Source organism: Phalacrocorax carbo, chromosome 1, assembly GCF_963921805.1.
Source record: "Phalacrocorax carbo chromosome 1, bPhaCar2.1, whole genome shotgun sequence".
Taxonomy (NCBI): Eukaryota; Metazoa; Chordata; class Aves; order Suliformes; family Phalacrocoracidae; genus Phalacrocorax; species Phalacrocorax carbo.
In genome coordinates, this window is record NC_087513.1 from 188226020 (window position 1) to 188249566 (window position 23547).

Here is a 23547-nt window from a genome sequence, read left to right on the forward strand (position 1 = left end):
CAAATCCGTTAATCACCTCTACGGCCCTGCATTTCTGCCTTTAGGTCCAAACTCATCACGCCTAACTGAAGCAGTGCCTCCCTCAAAGCAACGCTTTCGGCAGAGATGCTGCCTCCTGCCAGGGGCTGGCGGTGATGGGGCAGTGGCAGGCACCGCTGCGCTATGGCCGCCCAGGCATCTGCCACAGACCTGCTAAACCGTCACGACCCGGCCTGCGATGGGAAGGGGTAAAAGGGAACCTTTGCCTGCCAGCCCTCAGGGTGCGAGGGGGAAGACGTGTATGGGAAAGCAGGAGAGTGGCTACGAGAACACGACCGACTGACTGACTGACTGACTGACTGACTGACTGACGCCCCACACACCCAGAGCCAACTGCCCACTGTGCCGCTCTGCGTCCCGCCAGCAATGGCTCGTACCATTCTCTCCGGGTGGGAGGGGGGATCAGAGGAGGAGCGGCAGCGCAACCCCGGCCATTTCAGTGCTGTGCTGCCGCCCGCCCCCCTCTCCCGCCCGCCGGGTGGCGCCGTCCTGCCGCCACGCGCGGGGCTGCGGGGCGCGCGGCGCCGCTTCCCGCCTTTCCTCTCGCCGTCCCCCGCGCGGCCCCGCCCCGGCCGCCATGTTGCGGGAGCGGCGGCGGGAGCGGCGGCAGCGGGAGCGGCGGCCGGGGCGTACGGAGCATGCACGGCGCGAAGCAGCGTCCCGCGGACGCGCACCCTGGCCAGTGGGTGCTGATTGCACCAGGTAACCCGGCGGGGCTCCGAGGTGGGACAGGCTCTGCCGCAGCGCCGATCTCTCGTTCTCCATCCCGCCCTGCTGACTGTCCCGGGCGGGGCTCGCCCGCATCGCGGCGGGGCTGGGCCGTCGCTCGGGCAGGAGAAAGGTGCCTTTTCTCCGAGGGCTGGGGCAGGTCTCTGGGCTGCTGTGTGCAGCCAGCCTCAGCCCTGGTGTGGTAAGGACGTTTTGAGACACAGCCTTTACACCAGGCCCTACGGAGTACCCCCTTCTCCTCTCTAGGGACCCTGTTTCCCTTACTGCATCTCTGTGTTTCATTTTTGTGTGTCATTAGGGTTTTCCAAAGGTCAGCTCGCCCCCGGTTTGCAAACAGCGTTGTGAGCCCTGGGGAGAGGAGCTGTGGAAGAGAGGTCCTGTCGCCAAGGTCCCTGATGGAGCCCCGCTGTCGTCCCCCTGCTGCTGGCAGCCCACCTCGCCTCCATCCCCTTAGTCCGTTACGTTTAGTAACGTTTAGGTTTAGTGCCCTAAGCCTCAGCTTTAAAACAAACTCCTTGGAAACTACGAGTCCTTAGCCAGAGTGAGATCTCGTCTCTTCCTCTGCAGGCTAAAGAATCAGACATCACATGGCAGCTCGGCATATGCAATGTACACAAGGCCTTAAACACTGTGCAGGCTTAGTTTCTCTCATGTAGCGCTGAATAAATGAGCAGATGCCTTTCCCCCTGTATATTCATTTCTGCTTAGTATCAGGTTTTAAAATTTTCAATTCACAGATCACAAAAGGTTTCTGTGTTAAAGAGGATGAGTGAAACAGGGTGTGCTCAAACTCCAAGGCACTATGAGGAAGCAGACACTTAATAAGTGTTCTTTTTCAGTTTGATTTCTTAAGGAAATGCAACTTCCACAAAATGGGTCAGCTTTGTACTGTGCCTATTTCTTACCCCATCTCAAATTTTTCAGTGTTAATTTCAAACAAACCTGATAACGGGGAGCTCTTCAGAGTTTTATGAGCTTTGTGAAAATGTCTACGATGATGTGAGAAATGCTATAAATGGCACCACTGAAGGAAAAGTGTAGCAGGAGCTTAGTTCAGCAAAGGTTGAAAGCAAGGCAGGAGCTCAGTCTTGAGGCGTGCAAGAAACCAGGCTTCTCTTATACATAAGAAACAGAACCAACTGTTATGATTTCACATATTCCTCTTTTCCTCTGGTTTTAATTTTCAGTTCCACCCTTTGGTATCTAACATGCTTGATGCCTAATAAAGGAATTTATAAGTGAGGAATTCCTTTTTTTTAATATTGACTCTCTGCAGACTAGGATTTAAAGCTGAATCTTGTATCAAATGACTGGCTATGCCAACAGATGTCCATACTGTGCAAATATTTACAAATATGCTTAACTTATGCATAAGTAGTCAGTTCTGTGCAGTAAGTTAAATTCTTCAGTAAGTGTTTGCAGGATTGGAGCCAGAGCTTGTAACTTTCATGAAGCCAGACAGTTTGTATTACCAATTATGCCAGCACAGCTCTGACAAAATTTATATAGTACTCCAGACCTGCAAGAAAGTTTATTAAGGCTTAGTAGAACCTCAGAGCACATAGTGATTTTTAAAAGTCTGTGGCTGATAATTTTAGAACTCCATGGCTGATGAGACTTGCCACTCATGTGAATAGAAGTGCTGAAATGAAATAGATTTAATGATTTTAGTTTGGTTTTAACTTTTTTTTTTCAGAAAAGAGTTTCAAAGGTAATGTCTATCACTTTTCAAAGTGTTGCATTTCTTAATTGCTTTGTTGAATGGAACTCAGAAGTTCTTCACTGGCCATTCAGCAGAATTTGTAGTAGGAAGGCCTGATTACTTTTAGGAATGAAGATGGATGTTGTTGGATTTATAGCAAAAAATGCTTTTTCTTTGACTATGTTAAATTTTATTCATATGGCAATCCATATCTTCATAATACCTCCATGGCATTATGCTATGTACATGCATAAAAATGACGGGTGTAAATAAGTGCAGGATCTGGTTCAGGATGTGAGTTTAATACCATTTGTTAATAAGTCTAACATCACCTTCTAGGTGTAAATAGCCTATTTACCTTCTTTTAGCTGGGCCATTATCCTGCGCGGAGTGAAAGGGAGGAGCAAGGTATGTTTTAATGCTACGCAAGAAGCTCAAAAATTTTTCTTGTAATAAAGGCGCTTTCTCAGATCCTGGTTTCAAGGACTTAAGTTAGTTTGAACTACTCACCTGGGTAGTCTGCCACCTAGAACAGCCTGTAAGGTTAATAATGTATACCATCCTATACAACCTAATAGCATCTCCACTTGCCATTCATCTTCCTTTGATTGTGGCATCTTAAAAGTTCCTGTATGGATGGAGATGGTGACTAGTTCTGCAAAGACGCTAGATATCTTAGTCTGAAAAATAATTAGGTCTGTCAGAAATATAGAAATAAAGCAATGAGAACTGAAACTTGCTTTCTTAGGTATCAGTATTTTTCAGATATTCAGACTGTTAGAAGTTCAACAGTAGCTTTCTAGAGCTAGGATCTAGGCAAAGATGTGGCTGGAGTTCTCAACAATGATGTGTGTGTTGCTCTGATTCCTTAGTTATTATGTTGTCTGACTGTCTGATTTTACACCAGTCTCTGAGCATGGTTTTGCTGCTTATGTGACGTGTAGTTTCTACGCTTTACTGTGTGAGAAGGACATGTAAGAGAAAGGTGAGATTCTTTCTTATGTGGACTTCAGCAGCTGACAAAATCAGGTTGATATCTGGAACGCAGTGGATAAAAAGCAGGCAGATGTCATTTTTTAATTGCCATAGAAAGTGAGCAGAGTATGCTTGTCTGCTTTAGTATTGAAGATTATAAAATTAGTTTCCCTCTTTCAGTACACATGTATACACTATGTTATAGGCAATAGATTGCTGCTGTGCAGTTCAGAGCATGTTTGATGACTGAGCCAATTTTGTTTCTGATTTCTTAATTTTTGTATTGATTTCAGTGTTCTGGAAACAGATCAGAAACAAGGAATCTCCTGTGTAAGGTAGAACTGCCCATGCTCTTTGTTGAAGTGATGATTATGGCTAGAGGAGTGATGCAGTTGGAGTGGTAGTTTTACCAATGATGTGTATTCCCCCAGCCCTCTTGAACTGTTCTAGAGGGCCAGGTTCTGTCACCTGCTGCAAGTGGTTAACTCTATATTTCTGGTGCTGTGAAACATTGATTGGTAGCGTCCATCTCATGCCTACACATCACAGGACAGAGCTACAAGCCACGCAGCTAGCTCAGCAGGTATTTTGCATGGATTATAGAGGTGGGTGAATGTGGGAAGGGGGAGCAGAGTTGCCGGAGCTAAGAGGCAGAGTTGATGTTCATTCAGCCAGCCGGTCACCCTGTGCTGCATTTCGGTCTGTCTTTGCCTACCCTCATTAATTCCTGTGGCATTCGTTCCTTGTTCACTGTTCTTATCAGTAGCCTGTTGATGGATGTGAATAGTCAAGAGAGAAAACAATGAACAAACAGGAAGATGGTAGATGGAGGGATTGGTCCTATGGAGGGAGGCGATGAGGATAGAAAACTTGGGCATGTAGGTGGGGGCAGAGCTGTGCTTGCTGGGCTCGAAATAGTCAGCTCTGGGCAGTTTCTCCAGTTGCAGATTAACTATGCTGTGGATGTACCGGCACCAGATTTGGCCTAGAGCAGACTCAGCTCAGCACTAAGTTTATTAGTTCAAGTGCTGTGCCATGTTAACACATCTTTGCTATTTCCAGGACCAGCTTTGCAGTGCAGCTGCTTTCAGACAGTGTCTGAACTAATAAGTCCTGATGGACCCAAGCTGGCTCTGTGCAGACCACTTGGGTGTTTCTGTGCTGTGCTCTACATTCCAGGGGATTTTATTAGCTTGGCTGGAAGTCCAGATCTAAACTTGCTTTGTGCAGGGTAGTTGACATCGATGGTTAAGAAGACATCCTGAACCCGGAGTTCTGGAGGAATCATGGTACAGAGACACCAAAGTGCTAGTAAGTCCTGAAGGACCCACATGGACTTCACTGGTGGGTGGCCATATTTCCAAATTGTGTTTTTCCTACATTTCTTGTAGTTGTTGGATACTCAGGGATGTTATATTACCCATGTATCTGAGCCCCTGTTTACCCTTGAGAATGTAGAGCTTCCTGTATAGACTTCCTGTTGTATTGGTCTAACTACTGAACAGGTACAAGGTAAAAGAAGCTGCTCCTAAGGATTAAAACCTGTCCATCTCTAATCATGTGCTTTAGTACAGGAGATTCTGTCTGTGTTTACTGAGTATTCATATATATTTTTTTTAAATCCTACTACCTGAACCAATGAGATTTTTTTTTTTCAGTCTGCATATAGGAAATTTCTACTTGCTTTGTGAGTTTAGCCCATGGAACTGCCATTTTTAATGTTTTCTCTGAAAATCATAAGAACTAGAAATTATTTTCTAGACAGAGAAATAATACTGAGACCCCACCTACATTGTAGGGTCCTAAGGGCAGTTCTGTGGCTCTGGAAAACCCTCAGTACTGCGATAAAGTCATTGTGTATGGTATAGATGTGTATAACAAATAAACATTCTTACATAATGGCTTCAAACTGGTCTTACCAATAGCAACCAAAATCATACTAGCTGCTTAACAGGATGGGTGTGAAGGGCAGCCTCTGTTCAGTACACTTTGTCAGGGATAGGTGTTATGTCAGAAATGGAAATACTTGTGTCCTTCACTGGTTTTAGCAAAGGGGTCAGGAATTGAAGGCAGTTTTCTAAGTCTGGTGTTCCATTCTACACCTAAAGTTAAAACTGCGGTATTTAGTTTGTTCTGTGCCTGTCTGTATTAGGAACAGAAGTAGGGGTTAGCTGCAAGCTGAAAATTATTTTCAACCTTTATTTTTCTGAACTAGAGAAGTTTAGATGACTATATTTTTTCAGTCTGCTGTTTTCTCAAACAGTAAATTGATTAGGTTTTTTATTGTTTTATGGGAACTGCCATATGAATAGCACTGGAAGGATTGCAAGGGGGAGGGAAATTTAACAATCCTGTTATTCTTAGAAATTACTTATTTAAAAATAAAAGGAGCAGTTTCACATTAGACTTGGCAAGTTGTTTGAACAAATCTCATATATGCCAAAAGTCAGGTGGAGGCAGAAATAAATGGGCTGTGGTGCCAAACCATAGGGCATCAGCACACATTAAATTAATCCTTCATTCTTGCAAATGAGACTAAGGAACTTTTGTCTCCGTGCAACAACAGAGGAAGCATTTGACTTGAAAATTCTGGGTCATATTGAGAGAAGATGTCATAGCAAAAGAAGCTGTGGAATACTTAATGCATAAAAGTAGTTTTCTTTAAAATCTGAAGTAGGCAGGTTTTATATCTTTTTTCCATTCTCACACCTTGCACTTAGTGCTTTGATACGTTCTTTTATTTAGCATTTAAAAAACTTATCTGCTCCAAAATAGACCACACTTCTGGGCTGTTAGGGAGCTTGATTCAGAAATTAAAATGAATGTTAACATTGAGCAGGATACTCAAACATTATTACTTCCAGAATGATTTAGATAAAGAAATTTGAAATAATGTTTGTAATAAACAAATATGTATTTTTTTAACAGCTGACTTAAAACATTAGAAAGATTATATAAAATAGGGGCACATATTTATATACCTTTTTAATAAGGTGAATGTGAATACACTTACTTTAGAAGTTAGCACTCTGTGGGCATATTTTACTTAACCTCCCTCTAAGCTGGCATTTGCATCTCCCGAACAAAGCCTTTTGCCTGCAGGTGATTTGCACCATTTCTTATATGTCATCTCTTAAAAGGCATACTGAGCTCAGCTGTGTATAAAGCAGATATAACTGGCAAGCTAAGGAGCCAGAAGGAAGCATAGCAAATAAAATAACTGAAGAGAGATGTTTTAATGTGTAACACCATCTCCTTCTTCTGCTTTCTGCCATCTGGCTTGGAAGAGACCAACTTATGCCAACTTAGGCCTCTCTGCACATGGGAATAGGGCTGATTCAGCCAGTAATAGAGCTGCACCAGCGTTGACCCCATAAATATTGAGAAGGGAAGTCTGAAGTTTTTATTCTTTTCAGTGATAACCTGTTCTTGAACTTCTCAAGATTGACCTTTCCTTCGTTCAGCTCAAACCCCTGGATGATCTGCCTAGCATCTAATCTTCAGTAACAAATGAATTAGTACTGTCCATTGTTGCTAGTGAGTCCATGAACATATTTTTTTTGGCCTAAGAAGTGAACTGTGCCAGCATAAGGGGAAGCCAAAAGATGTTGTCGGGCAGAGGTCTTAATATTTAGCTGTATTGCATAGCTGTGTACTGGAGCAAAAGACCACTCAAACAATCTAGTAGCATTTCCATGTGAAGTTTTGCTCAAGAAAACAGTGCCACTTTAGATATCATTGTGTTTTATCGTAGGATTTTCAGGTGAAGTGGGAGCCAGAAAGACTTTAAGGGGTGTAAATTATGTCACATTAAACATAATTTCCTTAGGGCACCAAATAATAAATGTTGTGATTACCAAACTCATAACCATTCTATCTGTTACAACAGGCCCAGCAAAAGTCTCCTCACTGAAGCTAGTACTCTATGTATGTCAAGGAGAGGGTAAGGTGGTAACATCAAGTTAACATAACTGAGTAACAGCTAAGAAGGTTATTTCCGAAAATCAAGTATCTGCAAGTGCAAATCCATACCTTATGTGTAAGCACCTGCAAAAGAGGCTGTTGGAAGGGGTAAATAGAGCTGTGTGCCATTTAGTATTCCCCTTAGAGTATTGTGAGCCAAGGAGACAACATTGTAGTCTTGTGGCTTATCTCTTGCTTTCCCACCTCCATAAAGTCACACATGATCTAGTTTTCTAATTAGCTTACACTGGTCAAAGACCCCCAGTGTCACATATAGAGTAGGTTATATTCTATGCCATCTGCTTCTGCCATGGATTCTGTTCCTTTGTTCTGGTGATCGAGTAACCATATGGTGAGTGAGAATAGCTTACTGATCTGAAAATTAATACTTCTTTTTTGTGACTGGTTACTTCTCAGCTGGATCAGGGAACTGAGTGACTTGTTGCGTGGCCACAAGACAGCTAGTTTTGGTGGAAAGAAAGCAGCAGAGATTGCAACAGGGAGGGAACAGAGGTAGGGACCTCAGGACTGCGCTTTTCAATAGCCTGTGATCCGTGGTCATTTGAAGCCATTCATGAAACTGTATCTTCAGACTGTGCGTACCTGAATTCATTCATTATGCTAATAGCTAATTACCTTGCAACTTATAAAAATTGTAAAAGTTTGGGTGATACAAAGTACTAGATTTATTAATTAATTTTCACTGGGCTTTTTTCAGGGCATGCTGCGGGACAGAGGACACAGGTACCAACTTAAAAACATTTACTTCAGGGTTGACTGATTCTAAAAAGAACATAAAATGATTATTAGATCTAACATACCTGTATCCTTAGGCTGCATAGTTTAAGGTCTTCCTTACAAGGTCCATTTAATGGGCTCCATCATAATGTCTCTATCTGACACACCTTTCGTGCGTGGTTAGAAGTTAAGAAGGGAATGGAAAAGACTTGTGTAGGTGACGTATGGTTTAATATCTGTTTTTAAATGAAATCTTAACTTTATATTTCCAGACTTTAAATAATCCTGGTTTTTTGCAGGGTGATGGTGGTAGGGAAATTTGTGCTCTCAGAGGGTTTTTTCCTCTTACGCAATTGACAGATATTTACAGCCTTTTTGCTTGCTTGGCTGGCAGCTTTTTGAATGGGAATTCCATATAACTTGATATTAGTATGTTATATATAGTATTCTATAAGCAATTTTTTTTAAAAAAGAACGTGAATAGACCTTGCATCATGTATAACAGTTTCCTAGATCTTAGTGGGAGTTTTATGTTCTTTTCCAATTTATTCATGTTGCTGTACCAGCTAACACTTTTTTTTTTTAATGGCCAGATTCATTAGTGCCTCATATCTATCCATTGTGGAAGAAATTATTACCAGAAATCCTTTGACAGCTGGTTCATTTTCACTTTGTTCTGTTTATATATTTTATAGAATTTGCCTGGTCGTATGTCTGACCTCCACAAAATACTTTTTTTTTTAGTAGGCTTTTCTCCTTTTCTGTAATGGAAAGCTTTGTTTAAGCTTTTATGGTCTCTTTAGCTCAGCTTCAGGATTCTGAGGTTCTGTCTGTAGACTCCAGGACAACTGATGGATATATCACCCACATTTTTGAATGGACTTCAAATGAACAGTTAGACTATACTTCAGCAAACTAGACATACTTATCAGCCCAGTGTTGGCATTTAATTGTCCTGCATTGTGCTTACCTCAGAATTCTCTCCTCTGGTATAGCCGTATCAGTACTGTACCTAGATTCATTCTGTGTTGCTGGAGGTGTCTGTAAGCTCAATGGAGACAGGCATATACTTGCAGGGGATGATACAGGTGGGTTTAGGCTTTAAGTGGGTTCAGCTGCCTCCTGGAAGTGCCTGTCATCTGTCTTCCCTGGCAATTTAGAGAGTGGCTTGCTAATTGAGATGCCTCCTTGGACAGGATTAATTGAGCCCCTCTGTACCCTAGTATCAGTTTTTTGTATCCTTGTAGTGAATGTTGTCCTAGGAGAAGAGCATGCTGTACTGGCGCATCTGTTAGTAAGCTCACCTGTACTGACTGTGTTACCTGCAGCTTACAGCTGCAAGACAGTTGATAGAGAGTGTACTATTAGTCAGAAAGGTGTTACCTCTCTCATTTGTTATTCTTGTAGATGACCAATTTTCTCGGGGCTGAGCTATGGAAACCATTGGAAGCATAGTGGCAATCATGTTTTCCTTTAGGATTTAACAAAAAAGCTCCTCCTGTAATGTCCCTTTTGTATGCTTACATTCTGTAAGATTATTTCTTATCTGGATGTGAATCTTAAAACTAAAAAAAAAAAAAAAGAAGGACCTAGCTTAACTCTTAGTTTTGCTAGAAAATTGCTACAGTACTGCTTTTTAAGAAGTCTTTATTTATTTAGCTGTAAGAGATCCTTGCGCAAATACAAGGACTGATAAATGTAATGACATTAAAGAAATAGTTACCTTTCCTGGCTGAAGGCCAGAACATGCACAAATTAGGTTTGGACACCAAAATTCAGAAATCCCTTGCTCAGCATTTTCCTAGTCATGAGGGGCTTAAATTCAGATAAATAGGGCCTTCTTCACCATTAAGTCCACGTTAATATTGCATCCAGTTTTCCAGGCAGTCGTTCTCCTAATTGCCTCTCTTTATCTGCCAACTTGACATCTAGTAGAGCCAATCTGTAACAAAAATATACTTCAGATGCCCCTGGAGCGGGGTATTGCCTACATTTCGAGGAAAGTAAAGGTAAAAGAAACTCCAAGAAATCACTTTTGTCTTTGCCCACTCTTTCCTTGTTCTTGTGTGTGCATGCACATGCGTGTCCCTTCTGGTAAACCATCTTCTGTGGCAGCTGTATGGAGAATGTGACATATATTCCAATCCCATCAGTACGAGTTACTCGGACTGAAGGCTTCAGCTCAGACTGTTCATTAGGGTACGATCCCTGCTGTCCTCTGTGCAATGATGAACCCCACAGAGCTTGGGAAGGACCAAAGAACTAAATGGGCAGAACTTTTCTTCTCTTCACATGGGGAAGAGCTACTGGCTGAGCCAAGGCAGCTGCAAGGCCAGGGTGCATATACAAAGAGGCAGAGCAGAGAGTGCTGATCCTGGGATAGCATAGGGCAGGCCTTAGTGATGGAGGGCCATCATCTGGGTTGAGAAGGCAGAGGGCTGATGAGGAAGAGGTGGGACACTGTGTCCCTTGGGTTTATTACACGAAGTGCTCCCTATGTGCAGGTGTCTCCCAGGCTCAGCAGGGATGGATAAATTCAGTGTGTTACTAGAAGGTTAGGAAAAGAACATATCAACTAAATAAAGATGTGAACTTCGTTAAAAACAGCTACATTAGGAAGGATTGTCTACTTAATTGTTCACATTATACAAGATGCGACTTAGGGCTCAGCTGGACTCATTCCCAGTGTTCATAAATCTATGCATGAAGAAAGGAGAGCAAGTGAGCGCTAAAAGTTCCTTTGGGGTTTTTTTTGTTTGTTTTGCTTTTTGTTTTAAATTTCAAACTCATATTTAGTATGTATATTTTAACATGTTCATGGGAAACACATCAAAGTAAACACATGCAGTGCGTTTCTTTCACTGTCATTAATCACTGTAGTGTTTTAAAAAGTAACAAAAAATACACTAATGTTAAACTGTGGTCAAGAATTGAAATATACACAGCTCTAGAAATTTGACATTTGCCTTTGCCAGGGCAAATGGAGCTTGACAACTGTGTGTGTTTATGTATCAGCATTTGAAGCAAGCCTGGTTAGCAAATACAGGCTTTTTCCATTAAAAACCCTTAACCTATATTGAAGCTTTTTAAAGCACTTTTTCAAGACACCTGAAGACATTGGCTGAAAATTCAGGGGAAGAAAATGACTCTAAATTCTCCAAAACCCCTCCGAGAACTATTATCCTCTACCACTTTATCACAAAATGCACTTGCTTTTTAAGCCCTTGTTTTTATCTGGGCATTTTCTGTTTGTGAGGCAACTGAATAAGCAGGAGTGGATGTGAAAGATGAGGGTTATTTGGGGCTTTTTTTGCCACTGAGGAGCCAGTGAACAACCTGTGAGAAGTCCACCTGTCCTTTCTGGATGTGTTGGGGATATGCTTTCAGCCAGAGTAGAGGACAGTTATTTTTGGTTGTACTTGAGGTTCCTACTTCCCTGTTTTCCACAGAGAAGAGCTGTGCTATCTCCTTCTCTACAAACCTCCTGGATGCTACTGAAAGGGGAAGGATGATGTGGCACTTGTGTTCCTTCCAACAGCCTCTGTTGTGAATAGCTGTGCAGCCCACCTCTGCTGCTCCTCTCTGCTTTCCTCAGCAGCACCATAGCACAAATATCAGTCTGATCTGCCAGGCCATTCTCTGGGGTCTGGATACTGGTTATGCATGTGAAATGCTTTAGTAATTTTCCTTGCTCTGATGAATGCCTGTATGAAAGGAATTGGGACAGAACTGGCAGTGTGCAAGCTAAGAAGGATGATGCTGTCATGTTGCTCTTCACTCAGATGGGGGAAGTTGTTTTCATAAATACAAGTTAGACTTTCATAGAAAAAGAACTTGGAGAGAGTATAATTAACTGGGTTTCTTATAGATGTTTTTTCAGAATTGAATCAGCATCCTTGTGGGAGCTGTTTCCTTTCTAATTTTTTTTATTTAATTTCACAGAGAAATCGTACTTTTGTGGTTCTGCTTTTGTCTTTTTTGCTTAAAGACACAGGAAAGAGAACACTGTCAGAGGCTTAAACCAGAGGTGCTGTATTCTCTCAGCTTCTTTTTCCTGTGGGGTGAATTAAATGCAGTCTTTACTTTTCAGGATTATACGTAACAGATAAACAAGTGTGCATATTTTTCATACAAGTAACAACTACTCAGACAATTCCTGCCCCATATTCCTGCATAATCTGACTTCCTGAAAGCTTTAGAGGACCACTGTTTCTTCTCACAAATATTTTACCTTTTGCACTTCTAACTTTTTAATATCCACACTGTGCTTGGCCTAATTTACCAAAGCATTCTCATTGTCTTTGTGACTAATCAGGGCAACATACCAGTTCACCTCACTTAACTGAGATGTCAGACTTAGGAGCACCCTTGCCTAAGGCTCTCTAGGAGGAAGTGGTTTTCAAAATCAAAATCACCCGCAGGGGCATATCTTTCCTCTGGCAGATAGAGAGTGCCAGAAGCCTGAAATCATAATCTAGGTGCGTTGATCAGGTAGGATGAATTTCGGCTGAGGCATATAACTTTTAGGAAGCAAATACATGAGTTTTCAAAAAGTGTCAATCCAATGAATTCTGAATGTCCTGGAGAAACATGGCAGAACATGAAATACTTTTCAATTTACAGGTTTATAGCTTTTCCCTCTCCCCCTACAGAGGCTGCTACTGACCACCTCGAGACACCCGACAGCGAACCTTTGTTCACAAAACTGCGCAATCCAAGCACAGGCAAGTTTTGGAACTGTGATACGAGCCTGTTAATGTTCTGTTTGATTCCCTACACCACCAAAAGATTCATATTTTGCAAGCTGAAATAATGATGATAGTATAAATCTTACGTGCCAAAGATACTGCTGGTGATGCCAGGTAGTTAATGCTGTGCAAACATTTAGGATTTCTTTTATAATTTTAATTGGCTGAACTGTTTATTCATCAAGAATATTGGCAGCACAAAAAAGATGTGTAATTTAAGTTCTGTTTTAAGTGCATTAGTTTTGGGGAGCTTACAGTGTTGGGTGTTGAGCCGGGGCTTTTTTTAATCCAAATATAGGCTTCATAGCATTCATCTTATGGTATAAAATAAATAGAGTTAGAAGAAGTGATTCAGTCATACTTACCAAGCTTTTTGAGTCTTCTGATTTTTAAATCTAATTTTCTTCTTTCCCTGGTCCAAGTGGTGGTGTCTCTTTTCTTGTTAATAGATGAGGAGGCACTTTGAATTGAAAATACATTGGAAAGACCAGCAAATGGAGGCAATATAATGACACCACCATCCCACAGTTAATTTCTAGTCAGATTTTTTTTTTCGTCAAGGATGTGGTATTATATGAATAATGTAATAATTAGAGTATGAGATACTGCAACAGAAACTTGCAGTAAGCCTTTGTTAGGGTTAACATATTTTGTTTGAAAAACGTATACTTTTTTTTTCTTTTCATAAGCTTGTTTGTTTTCAATAGATTTAAGTTGTATGTTTTTGCTTTGAAATTCACTGCTCATATTTATATGTTTGTAATTAAAGTCTTCAGGTACGTTTTAATGTCATAATATAGTAACTGCTACTTGTTCTTGAAAGAGGAAAATAATTAAGAGAATAAATATAGAATATGAAATCACTTACTCATCGTGATACCTTTTTTTTGACTGCTCAGATTTACAGTGGGAATATATAGCCACAGAAATTTTCTCCTTGCTGTATTATATTGGCTTTCTAATTTGTTATGTTTTTAAAAGTGTAGATATTAATTTGCTTTCCTATGTGGAACAAGAGATCTGTTTACCTTGTAGAATCAGAGATCTTGGGAAAGTTTTTCTGGGGAAAGCCTAAAGTCCGATGATTGCCTGGGTGTGTTCCTTTAGAATTTACAGGAGCTTATTTATAGACCTGCATAAACTTTCAGTTATGTAGCTTATTACAAGTATAGGGTCTGAAAATTGAAGGACTGAGAACACCCTGTTAATGTATTTTCCTTATGTTTGGGTCTAACAGATGAATTGTTGATGCCAGGTATTGTATAAATATGCACTGAAGGACTCGGTGCACTACAGAATTTGTGCTAACCACTTTATTAAATAAAAGTATGCATGGTCCTTTTTATAGACAAGTAAAAAGGACAAAATTTCTATCCCTTACAAAGCCTATAAACTAAGGTTCAACCTGCAATTCAGAAGCACCACAAGAAGCATTTTTCGAAGTGCTGAACTAAAAGAAGTGAAGTAACCGTACCACAAGACTTAAGCAACTAACTGAAGTGGTGAAGTTGTGAGCAAAGCTGCCTAGGTTCTCTGTCCCTCCTCTAGAGTTTCTGTCTAATCATACTGTTGGGAACCTGTGTTGACTGTCCTTTTAACATAAGCAAATAAATTAAGGAGCTGGAGTTAGGCAATAGGAATGGTCACTTTCCTGAGATTTTGTGGCTCACCACTGCATTTGGCTAGCATGCTGTGCCGATTTTGGCCAAGATAATTTTCTTGCTAGTAGTTAGTATGGGGCTGTATTTTGGATTTGTGCTGGAAACAGTGTTGGTAACACAGGGATGGTTTTGCTATTGCTGAGCAGGGCTTACACAGAGTCAAGGCCTTTTCTGCTCCTCACCCCACCCCACCAGCGAGTGGGCTGGGGCTGCACAAGAAGCTTGGAAGGGATACAGCTGGGACAGCTGACCCCAACTGACCAAAGGGATGTCCCACACCATATGACGTCATGCTCAGCATATAAAGCTGGGGGAAGAAGAAGGAAGGGGGGGACATTCAGAGCGACGGCCTTTGTCTTCCCAAGTAACTGTTATGCGTGATGTAGCCCTGCTTTCCTGGAGATGGCTGAACACCTGCCCACCCATGGGAAGGAGTGAATAAATGCCTTATTTTGCTTTGCTTTGCTTTGCTTGCGTGCATGGCTTTTTCTTTCCTTATTAAACTGTCTTTATCTCAACCCACAAGGTTTCTCACTTTTACACTCCAGATTCTCTCCCACATCGCACCAGGGGGGAGTGAGTAAATGGCTGTGTGGTGTTTAGCTGCCTGCCGGGTTAAACCACGACATGTGCTCACTGGTAGGAGTCTTAAGTTGTTCAGTGAGCACTTCTGTGAGTAGTTTGACATCTGGTGATGATCAAACTATGGTCTAGACCCTTCTTGAGAAGCACATGGTAATGATTGAAACCTCTGCTCCCCTTATATCTACTCTTCACTCTTCTGCTCCTCTCCACAAAAGAAAAATTATCAGAGAACTGAAACTATATCCTTAGGTGAGGTTAAACATCTGGTCAGCCTTTTGGATAAAGGGGGAAAAATGCGTTATCAGTCATTTTTGGGAAGAGATGTGTCTGCCCATTTTAGCTGACCCCCTCCACACCTAGGGATCTCTGCAGACCGAGAGCAGCAGTGCTGATGTCAGCTTGCAGGGGCTTACACTGAGGTTTTTTGAACAAGCGGCTGTGTGGTGCTTAGTTGCTGACTGGGGCTAAACCACGACACCAGCCTATAATCTGCAAGTTTGTGCAGCTTTGCAATTTATATGTTTTGAGCAGGACTGCCATGTTGTAGTTCCTCTGTCTCTTGAAGATGGATTGATAACCAAGTCAGAACCAGTCCAGCCAACAGACTCAGCTGACCAAATTTTGGTGGCCCCTTCTGTAGTTCCGGCAACTTCCTGTTTTAAATATGGAAAACGCCAATCCTGTTTGCAAGATATTTGTCACCCTTTCATTATAAGCCAGAACTAACGTGAAATGGCAGAGCCATGCTGTGGGGTGGCGTAAGACAAAGTTTTCCTTTTCCTTTCCAAACTATCAAAATTCTGATGAGCACTTTGAAGCAACTTCTTTTAGCTTCCTTGTTCACCTTATTTGTCTACCTGTATCAAGTCATCAGCAGTCCATTTTGATGCACTCACAAAAAATTTATTTCAAATTGTCACTTCAAGGTTTGAGACTCCTGTTCCCCTAACCCAGAGTCTGATATTTTAGAGACAAACATGATAGAAGGAGAGGGAGTTTTCTTGTTTTCTGCCTTCATCCTTCAGTACAGACAAAAGCTGATTTTTTGAGTGATTTTGATTTGGGTTTGGATCAAAGGCTTTGTGTTGTAAGATGAACTATTCACACATCTTATTTATTGATTCAAATTCAGTTTGGTTTATAGAGTTGGTAAACGAACATCTGTATATAATAGTTTTCTTTGTCTGAGTTTTCTTTGTAGTGAGTTTATGTAGAATGTGTGTATGTTTGTGCGTCTGTACGTATATAAGGCACATTCTTCAGATGTATTGGGTATTCTTTTGATTTTTGTGAAAGCTTACAAACACAAACCAGATTTCTTTTCAACAGGGGAAGCAACCCTTTACTTATTCAATAGTGGCGCACAACAGCTGTTTGAAGTAAAAGCTTTTCATGAGGAATATCGTTCCTGGTTTATAGGTCAGACTGTTCAACAAGGTGAGTAATATAACGTATCCTTCCCCCAACTATAACTAATGTTCATACATAGACCTTCCCTCTCTCTTCTAGTAAATTTACAGGTGTTTTTCCTAGTTGTTTGAGGCATGCTGCATCACATCCCTACCTTCTGACACGCTCATTTGCCATCTGGATTTAAGCAGGGTTGGGGGCTTTGTGGTCTCTCTTTAAAAGGCTGCCTTTGGCAGCCTCAATTAGACAGATGTTCATTTGTCTTGGGGGGGGTGTGTCATTCAATTGTATTTAAACTTAAGTGCCATAAAACCATAAAATACTTAGCTTGCCTTGTCAATCAGACCAGCAAGTCCTCAGTGTAAGTAAATTATGTGTTATCCTACAGGAGGGAAAAAGGGCTGGAAGGCCTTAGCTAGCTAACCAGAGTGGTGTGTTTAGAGCTCCAAGTGTTGGAATGTATGGTCTTCCTTGCTTTTAATTACCTCTGTAGTCCCCTGTGTGAGTGCTGGGTTCTCAGGATAGGCCTGCTGTCTGAAGATGCCATTTCAGTGTTTTGTCTGAATTGAGCTCATCTATACCATCCCAGTCATTCTCTGATCCTAGCTCGCCTTTCTGAAAATGAGGAGGAAACTTACATAACTGGTTGTGACAGCTTTAACAGTCCTTTATCAGTAAGGATGCCATTAGAGTAGTGTTTCTCTGCCAGCATGTCCACAGACCAAGCAATAAGTATTAATTCAGGAGATGAAGGTATATTTATTTTGTCCTTTTTTTTAACTAGAAAAAAAAGACCATTTGTAGTAATAAATAAAAGCAGCCCCACCAGACATATGCCTTCTTTAATGTTAATATCCCAAAGCGTATGTTAACTTTTAAACATCCTCTGCAGGTGCGTATAGCAATGCAAGCGGTATGTCTATGAGCTTTTCCTTGCTCCATCTGGGGGTGAGCCAGAAGACTGGATCTGCTCCCTGCTCCCAATTATGTCCACATTGTAGTCTCCCCCTCCTTTTCTAACCTCTATTTTGGCCCTTGGGAAACAGTTGCCTTAAGGAATCATTGCCTCAGTTTTCTCTAAAAGATACAGGGGGAAAAATTGTTCCTGAATGTTAGGGCTGCTGCAGCTCTGAAAGTGTCAGGGAAAGAAGAGCACAAAAAAGCTGTGTGCTTGCATTTAAAGCAAATTATCTTGTTATCTGTAGTGAAGGGGGGAGAGGTCTTTATACACCTGTAGTGAGTCTGAACTCTAAAGCAAATAAAAATACCTCTTCCTGGAGTACAGTGGAAAGCATGTAAATGGAAGCTTTGAGAAAGCAGCTAGTGTTTTTACTCCTAGTTTTATTATCAAAGCCTTCATGTTTGTAAGTAGCCCCGATGCTTGCTTTGCCTCACACAATACATCATGTTAGTAATACAGATGTTAGATTGGGTGTTAGCTTTGTCCAAATCACGTTCTTCCCACCCAATCTTTTGTTAGTTTTAGGGCCATCGCAGTAGGATTTCTTTTTTCTGTAATTAATCATGTGATTTAAAACAAAAAAAATTATTTGCTTTTGTTTTGCAAATTAATGTCAAATTGTCATCAATTATTGGGTCTTGTTACTGAATTTCCTTGATGTTACATTGTTTCCAATTATCTACAATTATACAAAAAGCCTGACTAAGCCATTGTCCTGCAATGAGCTCCAGATGGGCAGAGGTGTCTATTTCAATGGGAGACCAAGTTCTTCCTTTCTGTGTATCTTTGACTACAACATACTGAGCCATATTTTCTGATCTATTTAAATTTATTTTGTTCTATTAGGAGACTCCATGCAGATTCTCCCTTTATAGATGAGAGGCAGCTCTAACTTAACTAGCTGTTGAAATTCTTTCTTGCCCTGCCTACCTCTTCTGCCAGCACAGTGTTGCCTTGCCCGGTGTTTGAGGTGAAGTATACTGGATATATCTGGTATCCCAAAACAAGTTTTTGTTACACCCAAATCTGCCAATAGAGGGCAGCTTCAATTTTGCTGTTTTTAATATAGTCCGAAAAAGGCAAAATTTAAGTGTGCTTGAAGCCAGCAGACCTGAAGTGGAGCTTGTGCTTGGTTTGACAGGGCTGAGAAATAAATTACCTCTGTATTTTTAAGATAAAATCACAAATACTATTTTCCTGCCCATTTTATTAAAATATTGGGATACTTACTGAAAAAAAAATTCTCTCCTTGCCCACACTCCTGAAAAACATCCTAACAAGAAAAAAAAAAAAAGGTCAATATATTGTGCCTCTTGGTACTAAGCTTACTTTTACATATCTGTCACTTAGATGGGCGCCTGCTGTTTGTTACACCAATGGACCCCTTATTTATGGTACTTTACTACCTCATAAAGGCAGACAAGGAGGTAAGCCTGCTTTATTTTTTCACTGTTTATGCAGAAGTTATGTTAATTTTAGAAAGAGGGGCTTCCATAAGAATGGAAATACGATTTGCATTTAAAGCAGAGATACCCACCCTAGAAGTAATTTTGTTTGCATCAGGTTTTTTGGTTGGTAAAGTATTCCAAGAGTAAATTTGCAATCTCAACAAACTCTAATCACCTTTTTAAGAGAAGCAGAGGATCTCTTTTGTCCTTTTGTGACAGCCTATTCCATAACTAATGAATTTAAAATGATGAGATGTCATTAGAGTAAGACAGAGTCCTTTCTGAGGCATTATTAGATGAGTCATTTTGGGAAAGAAGGGAAAAAGAAGAATTTGGATACTATGAGGGAGGAAGAAAGAACATTGCTGTAGCAGTTTGAACTTGAAAGGAAACATTGCCTTTTTAGAAGCAGTGTTTGTATAGATGCTGTATCAGAGAACAGCAATGGGATAACCAAGTATGCAAAAGTTGGGTAAAAAATGGCTTAGTTGATTTATCATGGGTGTGGCAAAACCTCACTTAAATTGCTGAAGTGTATCAAAAGGCATAGGAGAAGTTACTGATTTATTGCTTATAATCTGCCTGTGGAAAAAAGGGCATAAAATAAAATATAGGTGTTAATCCTTGTTTTTTGTTTCATGGAGGCAATAATTTCACTTTATGCATCCTAAGAGTTTTTGCTCTAAGAGCATTTCCTGTAAGGCTGCATGCTATCTTCTGCTTTAGATCGCAAGTGGAGGATGCAGGAGGCCAATTTTTATATGGTGAAGAAATAAAGTCCTACTACACATTTGTAATAGTAACCTATTGTTCTGTAATTATTTTTAAATTATTTATGGTACAGGATGTGCAAACGTATTCTGTATTTCTGTGGTGTGTTCCTGCTTCAGGGTGGCCCATCAGAAGAAGTCATTTCACATGAAAGAGTTTAGCTTGTTCTCTAGGCACTGTGCTCTGTTTGAATTCAGCATCCCTTTGAAAGCTTCATACCAAACTTAAATTAGGGAAACAGTAAATCTGTGTTGATGTGGTAGAGTGTTGAGGTAGCCTGAGTAAAGGACAGCTACTGCTGCTGTTTCTGTGCATGGGGAGAGTTCTATTCTGCCCTTCACTTTCTCAGTACATTGTTTTCTAGGTTTTCTGGTTTTCTAGGCCAGGCATGATGCCAGATAAATGTATAGCGCTGTTCTGGGTCCTAAATCAGGGCAAATGCGTTCCTGCAGTGACGTGTCTAAGTTAGCATATTTTTCAGTAAAGGGAAGTCTTGAGGGTTGTGTTGCAGATACCTCATGCGAGGCAAGCTTGAATGCAGCGTTCAAGCACTTCTGGCTTGAACTAATGAGTATCAAGCTACCCACTGGGTATCTTAGGATCATCCTTTGCACCATCCTTTGGTTTTGATAATGTGGTGCGGGGCTGCTTAACATGTGTTCTGAGCAGAGCCATCTCCTATCTAGCAGGCTTTCTTGGCTTAGGCTCTGTGACCCTGCGCAATGTAAATGTGGCTGTCTTGCTTTGGGACACAAACAGGTTTGTGCAGGTAAGTTATCTGTAGGAAACAGTTTATTGCAGTTTATTTCTGCATGTTATAACCTCCTTTTTGCCATTGTTATCGTGCCTTTTCTTAGAAGAAAAGAACTTTAAATCCTTTCTGGTTTGTTTCTTTTTCTTGTTTTTATTGTGATTTAACAGTGGATGGTTACTTTTATTAAGCCTCTGACTGTCTAGCAAGAGGATTAATTAATAATGAAAGCAGTATCCCCAAGTGGTTTTTCTCATGTTGACCAGTATAATGACTTCAGCCTTGGCTCCTGAGACCATGCACTCTCTTAAGGATGGAGAGCTGACTGAGTCTTTGTACTGATGCACTAAAGGATCTTTCCAAAGGGAAGGCTGCCAGTTGTGCCAAACTGTGCTGAATGATTATGCATTGTTTGGCAATGGCAAAATTTGTTTGATGGTTCTGTCATGTGTGGGGCTATTTAAGTTGTGCCAAAATCACTTTATATACATACTTTGGCCAAACTGGAATTGACTTTGCAGAGGTGAAAGGTTAATACTGTGTTCCAGAAGCTGCCCTGCTCCTTTGAGATTTATCTTTATGGAAGGAAAAGCAAAATTTGAATGGAAGTTATGACACTGGGTTTAATCCAACAGGTTTTGGTCTAAAACACTGTTGGCACACACTGACTACTGTGTCTTATGTCATCTTCCAAAATATCCCTCTGTACTTCACATTAGTTTCTCCCCATGTTGTTTTAAATTTGGTCTTTTAAATGCAGTAATTGAAGAGTTCAGCCTTTTGCAGGTATTTACTGGTTTGAAATAAATATTTGTAGCTTGCTTTGTAATCAGTTCCTGAATGTGTCATGTGTTACCATTCAAAATACGACCTTTAAATCCTTCATTTTAAAGCTATGGCCATTGCAAGCGTATATATTTCTATGTATGTGTAGTGTCTTAACATTATAATAATTAACTTTATAATAATGCTTCTGTAATACTTTTGATGTGTTTTCAGCATCAAGGAAAGTTCCAGCCACTCGATCAAGTTGTGCTAGACTCAGAGTACCCTAGCTGCCCATTGCTCCTGAAGTGTGCAGATGTTGAACTGTACATACATCATGTAACAGAAGAAAAAGGTGAAAAAAAGGGGCTGGGAGGCAAAAAAAAAAAAAAAAAAAAAAAAAAGACTGGATTTGTTAGTGTCACTTCATTACAAGATAGATTGCAATATTGGGTTTTGCTTTACCAAATACCCAAGGTACTTGACAAAGCTGTACTTCAGAAACTGAAGCTTAGGCTTAGAAGTCATCATTGCAGTATTGTGAATAGAAATGTGTGGATCTCAGATTATCTGCTGTAACTCTAAAGTACTTGTACAGCCTTGTTGCTGGGTGTCATAAAATGATAATGTCATCGGAGCTAGCTTCTTGACATTATTGTATGTGTTGTGAGCTTTCTTCGCCTTCTGATGAAAGTTTTACGTCTCTCTATTTAGTGTAGGATGGTCTGGTGTGGAAGAAGTTAACCTTTGTCCATTTGGTTTTTTTTTTCCCTTTGTCATACACACTACACACACAGAATCAGAGAATCATAGTCACAAAGCAGTCAAACAATAAGTAGGAAAAAGCTGGAGAAGACAGAACATGCTTCTGAGAAAGGAGAGCACAAGTTTTCTAGCTTTGCATAATATAGTGTTGTGGGTTTAAGTTCAAAGCCTTGATTTTTAAAAAATATATAACTTGATTGGGATGCATAAGTGTGTAAGAGAGAAAACCTAAATGGAAAAAATCAGCAAAGTGTCAATTCTGTACATAGTTTCCTCAATCTTTGCCCAGAATTCCCGTTGGTATGGCGCTTTTATTTTATTTGAGTGCAATATGTGCTTTCTAGGGAAGAGGAAGGAGTGTTACATAATTTTTGCAGTTTGGCAGACCTGCAAAAGATGCAAGACCTCAGGTTTTATATCCAGTCCTTTAAAGAGCATTCTCCTTATGCTTGCTGACTTCCTGATAGTGAATGGAGTTTTACCTGCAGGCAGATGGAGATCTACAGGAGGAGTTACAGGAGTCTGAGAACATGGACTTTACCACCAAGTCCAAAACAACTAAGCTGTCTGACCCTTATTCATGTAGAGCTTCTTCAAGGAGCTGAGGTACACGGATTAAAAGCCAGAAATTTTAGGAATTTGCTTTCTCAAAGCACTCTGCCCTTGTCAGTCTACAGGTAGTTGGGAAGTGGCTAAGGAAAGGTGATGGAAGAATGAAAACACTGCTAAGGAGTAAAATACCAGACCTCTTTATTGCATATAGAACATCAACGGGAGGGGCTGTGAGTTTTTCCTGAAAGATTTAGATGAACAAGTTTAAGTATTTCCTGTATGATACGGGGTATATGCAGTAATGTAGGGCAGTTGCTTCCCCCAGAAAATCAATTTGAACTTTAGGGCAGGACTTGTTTCCATTGAAAATGATGACTTTAACAAGAGAGTAGGAAAGCTGGGCAGCAAGACTGTTGTTACGTTCTTGCTGGGACTGGGGTAGTTGGAATTATGTGCTGTTCTGATACTCCTGGATTTCCAAAAAAAAACTTTTGGAAGACACTTAGTTACATTCAGTATCATTGGGAGCAGACAACCTTTTTCTTTGGGTGAGTTCTGACTTTTGAGAAGGCTTAAGACAGGTGCATCTGAACTGCAAACCCACTTTTGCCTTCCTGTGAAGTGATAACTACTTCCAGGAAATACTATTATTAAGCTTTTAGGAAATTGCTGTGCCCTACTTGTCTAACACTGGCTAAGGAGCTAGGGGTGAGAGAAGGGGGACTAAACTTCTGTGCACTCATCTGAGAAGGTGAAAAATCCAGATCCTCTTGGCTGTCAAACCAAGAAGTCTGTATAGGAATGTAGGACAAGGTCTGGGTTATTTTTCTGAAAGGGCACTTCCTCCAAACAGCAGTGCTGCCTTTGGGCAGTGTTTATGTTCCCCTCTTAACAGCAAAATAAAAATTTTAAAAAAAAAAAAAGTATTTGCTGTATTTGCTGTAGACAAGGTCTTGTATCTTGGTCTAACCTCTGTATCCATTC

At 40.7% G+C, this 23547-nt stretch overlaps 1 protein-coding gene across 2 annotated transcripts in view; it reads left to right on the forward strand.

Moving 5' to 3' along the window:
- The first annotated feature begins 587 nt into the window (after positions 1-587).
- Positions 588-23547, forward strand: part of RNASEH2B (ribonuclease H2 subunit B) — a 44532-nt gene continuing 21572 nt past the window's right edge. The window contains exons 1-5 of one of the 2 annotated variants that reach the window (XM_064440912.1): positions 588-741; positions 12799-12870; positions 16470-16577; positions 18862-18938; positions 21481-21601. In XM_064440912.1, the coding sequence (XP_064296982.1) occupies positions 678-741; positions 12799-12870; positions 16470-16577; positions 18862-18938; positions 21481-21601 (442 nt within the window). In that variant the 5' untranslated portion in view covers positions 588-677. The remainder of the gene's footprint in view (positions 742-12798; positions 12871-16469; positions 16578-18861; positions 18939-21480; positions 21602-23547) is intronic. The other variant, XM_064440911.1, reaches the window with a different exon arrangement.